Raw genomic sequence first — 7337 nt, 5'->3', positions numbered from 1 at the left:
GTGCGGTTCTTTTTCCGCGGTTTGCTAGTGGCTGCAATAACCTATTTTTTTAAACTAGGCCACAATAACCATGGGCTAATATTTACTGTAGTGACACTGGGCCTCCTACGGGCCGTAGAAACAGTGGGCCTTCTACGGGCCGTAGAAACAATGGGCCTTCTACGGGTCGTATCATCAATGGGCCTTATACGGGTCGTATGATCGATTGGCCAAACATGGGCCAATAACAGGCCGCATTATGGCTGTAAACGGGCTAGAGTTGGAATCGTCCGTTCATGGGCCGACCATAACGAGCCATCGTTAATAGGCCGTATTTGATGACGCTATGAAAACAGCCCAACGTATTAACGGACCACAAACGGGCCGACTGTAACCACGGGCTGAATTTGGCCCACAAGTAGAAAATGACGATAACGGGCCGTAAGTAAACGAATGCTGGAAATGAGCCCAAGAATAAATGGGTTCTGAGAAGGCCGAAAGTTAACATGGGCTGGAAACGGCCCAACGGAATAACAGGCCGTTAATGGGTATAAAGTGATACACTGTTCATTACAGGACAGTTTCACCATGGGCCGTTAATGGGGGTAAAGTGATACACTGTTCATTATGGGCCAGTTTCACCATGGGCCGTTAATAGGCCAAGAGTTACATAGGGCCTCATATGGGCCGAAAGACGTCATGGGCCATACATGGGCCAGAAGTGAAAACGGGCTGGAATCATATTGGATGGCCCAGATGATGCTACTGGGCCTAATTCGGATAGGGTGTAACGGGCCTTGGGTTAGCGGGCTGTAAATGGGCTATATGCGAACAGGCCGTTAACAGGCTTTCCATGGGCCGGCCCGCCACCTTTTGACCAAGTCAAGCGGGCCGGACTTTTCACAGGAATGGGCCTCTGTTGGGCCGTGCCACGTGTCGACGTATCATAGGCGCCTTATGTCCAATGAGTGGACGACATCTGTCCCAACGATGAGTCGACACGTGTTTCCTCCAGCCAATGATGATTTTACACATGGAAAATCCACATTGGTCGGGGCTGTTAACGGGTTATCGGATCCAAAACCCGACCCGGTAGCTTAACGGCGTTCCGTTACGGTGGATGCCACGTGTCGGTCACCCTTAACGAAAGCACTTCTGTGACGCGTGATTTATCGTCATGGAAGTGCACACTTCCATGATGATGATTTTGGTAATGTCATGGAACACTTCTACGACAGCAGGTATGACTATCTTGATTCTGTCATAAAATCGTCATGAATGTACATGCATGACAAAAAACGCGACCTACTGTGACAAACACGTATCATCACGGAAGTGTATTTTTTTGTAGTGATATTCGGACATCGGAAAGGTTCCGAGTGATTCGGGTATTTTTCGGAGTACGGGAGAGTTACGGGAATTCGCCAGGGAGTAGATGGGCCTTTTTGGGCTTTAGGGGGAAGAGAGAGGAGAGGTTGCGCGCCCCCCAAGGCCTAGTCCAAATTGGACTAGGGGGAGGGGCGGCGCCCCCTCCTTCCTTCTCTTCTCTTTTCCCTTTCCTTCTCTCCTACTCCTACTACTTGGAAGGGCTCCTAGTTCTACTAGGAAAAGGGGAATCCTACTCCCGGTGGGAGTAGGACTCCCCTAGGGCGCGCCATAGAGAGGGTCGGCCCTCTCCCTCCTCCACTCCTTTATATACAGGGAGAGGGGCACCCCTTGGAGACACAACAATTGATCATTGATCTCTTAGCCGTGTGCGGTGCCCCCTCCACCATAATCCACCTCGATAATATTGTAGCGGTGCTTAGGCGAAGCCCTGCGTCAGTAGCATTATCATCACCGTCACCACGCTGTCGTGCTGACAAAACTCTCCTGTGAAGCTTTGCTGGATCGGATCTCGCGGGACATCATCGAGTTGAACGTGTGCAGAACTCAAAGGTGCCATATGTTCGGTACTTGGATCAGTCGAATCGTGAAGACGTACGACTACATCAACCGCGTTGTGCTAACGCTTCCGCAGTCGGTCTACGAGGGTACGTGGACACACTCTTCCCTCTTGTTACTATGCATCCCTGTGTGTGCATAGGAAATTTTTTAAATTACTACGTTCCCCTACAAAGCAGTGATCTAACTCCGCTGCAGCAATATGCCGGACTTAAACATCCGCGAACATATCCAATAATGTTGTGTTGCCAAAGGCTCTGTCCAATCGGGCTTTCACATTAGCCCTGCCCGATTGCCTATTGTCCCATGTATATTCCATCCTCGACCAGCCCAAGTCAACCAAAGCACAGTCATCCATTGCCTCCTGAAACGCCCGCATTTGCCACTCGGGCCTTAGATATCCACTCATGGCGCTTCCCTAGTTTTGTATTGTGTTGATGTACGTGTTGCGTAGAGTCTCGTGGAAAAGTAATGGGAAGATTTTTTTTAACACAGTACACACGCTAAAGCTCATACATACACGCATACACTCACCCATATGAACGCATACACGCATATGCTATCTCTATGAACACCTTCGAGAGACTAAGCAGCTGGCATATCATCTTGAGATTTATGAAGTCACCGTAGACGCCTCATTGTCAACGGGAACGTCTCTTCCCATTGAAAACGCATTGCCGGTGTTCGCACATGACTACATCACTGTATGCCTCCAACGTCAAGGGGGGCGGAGCTACAGGGTGGCCAGGGTGGGCCGCGGCCCACCCTGGGATTTTAGGCCGACCTGTATACCATATGTTACGAGGAGATGGGCCAGTGGGGGAAAAGCCTAACAACAGCCTACTGCACATCTCGACCCGCACACAGCCACGCCCACGAGCAAACCAGACCTAGTGTCTCTCCCGACTGGCCGTCTCCACTGATTTCGATCCGCCGTCAACCGCCTGCCTCGCTGTCGCGGCTTCGCTAGCCCCTGCCGGCCGCTAGAGCCACCGCCTTGAGTAAGTCTGACGCCCACGGGCCGCAGCCTGGCCCGCCCGCCGCCCGGCTAGCTGCTGTTCGCCTAGGCGCGCCCAGCCACCACAGCTAGTGCCTAGTCCGCTCGGCCGCTCAGCCTATTGCCTTTTTCTGATAGAGGTAATCCATCGACCATTCCCCTGCCCCCATTGTTGCTTTGATTTAGAAGAATTTACATAGAGTTTGACTAGATATTTTGTACGAATTCTGAATTTTTCAGCTGTGGCGCGTGTAGAGCAAACTACATTCAGTAGAGGTATGCTCCTTGGCACTTCACATCCATCGCGCTCCTTGGCAGGTTGGCTTTACTGGAGGCGTGTAGCGGCCACGGTTTCAATTTTGTCATAGACCCGATTTCAAACAAAGAAGCATATATATCATAATTTGGTGTACTTGCTTCTAGATTTATTATTGCTTCGGTCGGCGGTGACGATAAGTGTTGATTTTCTACCATGAGTTTACTCAAGAGCAAGTTTAGAAAAAGACATAATTAAGAATTGTAGTATGTTTGTAAAACCACATTCGACCATATTGATCTATTTATAATTCTACATGGTATTGGTAAACTAATTAGAATGTACACATGTCATATTTGTTCTAACTTTTTTAGGTGGACCACCCTGGTTTAAAATCCTAGCTCCGCCGAGGATGACGCACCGCAGCTCACGTCGAAAGAGACCTGTCTGGAAGCGCGGTACGCAAGCAATCCGGCAGGTGCTTTTGTAGACCCGAAACCCCATACGCCCAGGAGGGACCCTGTCAGGGCGCGCGGCGGCTATGGGCTACCCTAGGCCGTCCTGATCACCCCTAGAGCCTCGAGGTTCACCGCCCTGCAACAAGAAGAATAAGGAATAAAAAGAATAAGGGAGAGAGATAAAAGTAAAGGTAAAAAGTGGTAGATGAATTAATCGATTGTGTGTTGTTCAATCAATCGTCACCCCTTAAATATATAAGAGATGGCTGGACTTCCCGTGCAAGGAAAAGTCTTGGATTCACGTCCAAAGCCCTAGTCAAATTTGGATGGTTTTGTCCAAACTTTCCAAAAAAATAATCGGTCTAAAACTGGCTACACCTTGTGGGTCTTTTTTTAGGTGGTAAACGACCTCAGATGGAAACGAGCCCAAAAGCAATTCTGACCGCTTCGACGAGATGAACAACTTCCATGTTGAACACTTTTTTTATCAGAGGCCATCTTGAGTGGGCTATTAGCTGTTTTTTGAAGTCTGCAACAGAGAAATCTGAAACCCGGATGGTTGCCCCTGGAGTATCCGGTCATCTTGATGCAGCTGCGCATTTACGCCTTTAACTTTTGCATAGGACTTTGGATTAAGATGATTATTATATAAAAATCGACTGTTTCGATGAGACGAAGACAATTCATGTAGAAATTTTTCTTATATGACGTCATCTTGAAGGCGTAATTGGCCGAACAGTACTTTGTGTGCCAAAATCTTATTGCTTTGAGCATGGTTCCGGTTGTTTAGATGAGATGGGACATTGATGACCCGAACATCAAAGTTTCTTATTTTGATGGTACGGAACTTTTTCTTGTAGATTACTTCTTCATTTGAGTCCATCTTAATTGTGTTCCGTACCATGCCAAAATCTGGTGTCAACACATGCCTCTTATTTTCCAGGAAAGCTTGGATGCCGAAAAATAACTTGCATAATGATTGATCTAGGGACGATGTCAACACTCCATCGGCCATTTGTATGTGCTTAGGACGATAAGTATATATCAGTCATCTATATGCTTAGCGCGATAACTATATATCGGACATTTTCCATTGCTTACTTGAACTTTGTTGATGGGAACTTGGGCGGAGTTTCCTCAACTCATTGCTTAGTTTTCAAACACTCAAAAAGAATACGTTCAATAGTCCGGCAATAAAATTTCATATATCAATGTGCATCACAAAGTCTTTTGCCGAACCATCTTGTCCACCCTGTTGCAAGGATCTTACAGATAATCAATAATGAGCTTTATTTCGCCTGCATAAAAAATTTATTAGTGGCCGAAGCGGTGGGCTTCGGTTCGGCCTTACCTATGTTGAAGAGACTAAGCATCAGCTATTGATAGATATGCAATACATCAGGATCAACATAGTAGCCGGATGCTTGATGTGCCAACTCATTTCAATTGTCTTGTCTAGATATATGACCAATTTGAAGGCACCCAAGGAGAATATTACATCTAGACATGCTTCAAGATAAATTATAAGTGATTCGTCAAACATTAATAACTCTTGGATATTTGTTTCACTACTCATAACGAATCACCCAACACCTCAACATGTGTAGCACCTATGGCAACCAAAGGCTCCCAAATCGAATAACAACGCATATTCAGCTTTGATTATTATGCAAAATACTTTAAGCGACATGAGGCTTCACAAAATAGCACCATAAAAAGACGAATGTCCATCTTTGCACCTGAACTCATTTGCACCCAGCTGACGAAAAAATTCAAAACAAATACTAGAAAAATTCAAAAAAAAACAATTTTTGTGAGGTAGACAATTTGATGCGTGAGGCCCGCTCCAATTTTTAAATTATTTGGACATCTGAGGAACTCTCAGCAAAAAGACAAATTAGGGATTTGTAAAAATGTTCACTGTTCATGTACTGTTTTGTTCCGATTTGTCTTTTTTGCTGAGACCTGCTAAAATGCTCAAATGACTTGAAATTTGGAGCGGGTCTCACGCATCAAATTGTCTACCGCACAATTTTTTTTGGAATATTTTGAATTTGTTTTGATTTTTTTTATAATTTTTTTCTAACCAGATGCAGATGAGTCTGGACACCAAAACGCCCCACTCCATAAAAAGATATATAAACAACATCAACACATTGGCCATTGTTATGAATTCAACCATCAAAAAGTAATCTCCATAATACCAGAGGGACAATGCTAATATCAACATTATGCATGTAGTAAATTAAGCACTCGGCATCAACAGCACGAAGCAATCAAACTGACCCGATCGTCGTGACATACCCAGAGCTCGTTAAATTAAACTAGCGGTTAAACACGATGTGTTTGTTTGGGTTTGGAGCCGACGGAGACTTCTGACTGGAACAACACCCACTCCGAAGACCAGGCGGCTCGTTCGCAAGGCTCTGCACCCGCGGTGTTGACGTGTTCGGCGCTGGGCCGCGCGAAGTGGATCGTATCAAACACTCCCACTCTCGCTGCCGCTACGTCCAATCGCACGCGCTCCGTAGAATAGGCCAGTCGGCCGGCTGGACCCCATCTCGGTGCAGCTCCGAGCGGACAAGTCCACCTTCGTGCTGCCTGCCGCCTTCCTCTCCTCCGGCTATATAGAGCAAATCACCCACCGAGGACAAATCATCTCCAGATTCCTTTCACTTGGATAAACACCAGAGCTCTTCGTCGACCAACAAGATCGATCCAGGCCAAGATTTGGTACTGCTCTACGTCGCAGCACGAGCACATCACAGTCCGCGTGCGTATACATGGGTAACTTGGTCTCGCAGTGCGTCACGGGCGGCGCAGAGCGAGCGAGTCCGCTGGTCGTCCTGCCGGACGGCAGCCAGTTCCGGCTGGAGGAGCACGCCGGCGTGGCCGAGCTGATGATCGAGGCGCCGGGGCACGTTGCTGTCATAGCGAGGGACGCCGCCAAGGAGCGGCGGCTGCGGGCCCTGGCGGCCGACGAGTTCCTGCGCGCCGGCGAGGTGTACCTCCTCGTGCCCGCCGGGAGGGCCGGGGCGCGGCTGGGCGGTCAGGAGGCGGACGCCATCCGCCGGCTGGTGTCCGGCAAGAAGGGGGGCAAGGGCAGGGGCAACAGGTCCGGGAGAAGGATTTTCCCGGAAGGAGAAGCAGCTAGCACCGAGGGTGGAAAGGAGTCTGCTGAATGTGCGCTGCTTTGTAGGATTAGGCCAAGGCAGTGGAGGCCCGCCCTTGACACCATCTTCGAGGCTTAGATTGATCATGGCCCCCGTCTCTAGGGTAGAATAGGAACATTCATTCGTTTTGTTATTTTTTGTTGAATATTGATCATCCTTCTTTTTCAAGCAAGGAGAGAAGGAATTCGTTTTGACGTGTACATGTGTCTTGTAAAGCTTTAACTTATTTTGGAGTACAAGGTTGTCAGAGCTAGAAATAGTAATTGTCAAACCTAAATGCTACTCATTCTGTGCATACAGATTTGTTGAGAAGTCAAACTTCACAAATTTTGATCAAGTGAAAATGAGATGACATGCATCTCAAATGTCATCTCAAATCCTGAGTGGAAATAGAAAAGAAGATGTTGTTTGGTTCATATCATAGGATTTTTTTTCCATTGAATCTAGCCTAATATTTATTTTCCTATGAAATGGGGAGGATAGAAAAAATTCCTTCATAGAAATAGGATTCTATTCCTATAAACTAAAGG

General features: G+C 47.3%; 1 protein-coding gene across 1 annotated transcript; it reads left to right on the top strand.

Moving 5' to 3' along the window:
* The first annotated feature begins 6074 nt into the window (after window positions 1-6074).
* On the top strand, window positions 6075-7043 carry LOC125556077. Its single transcript, XM_048718874.1, has one exon. It carries the CDS (start codon window positions 6418-6420, stop codon window positions 6883-6885), a length of 468 nt encoding a protein of 155 aa, XP_048574831.1. The 5' UTR covers window positions 6075-6417; the 3' UTR covers window positions 6886-7043.
* Window positions 7044-7337: the final 294 nt, after the last annotated feature.

The sequence above is a fragment of the Triticum urartu genome, chromosome 5 (genome assembly GCF_003073215.2).
Source record: "Triticum urartu cultivar G1812 chromosome 5, Tu2.1, whole genome shotgun sequence".
Classification (NCBI taxonomy): domain Eukaryota; kingdom Viridiplantae; phylum Streptophyta; class Magnoliopsida; order Poales; family Poaceae; genus Triticum; species Triticum urartu.
The sequence above is the reverse complement of the archived record's forward strand: the minus strand, read 5'-3'. Positions and strand labels throughout refer to the sequence as shown.

Bases quoted from the DNA above. Each gene is read 5' to 3' on its own strand.
- LOC125556077 (XM_048718874.1), top strand. From the start codon at position 6,418: ATGGGTAACTTGGTCTCGCAGTGCGTCACGGGCGGCGCAGAGCGAGCG.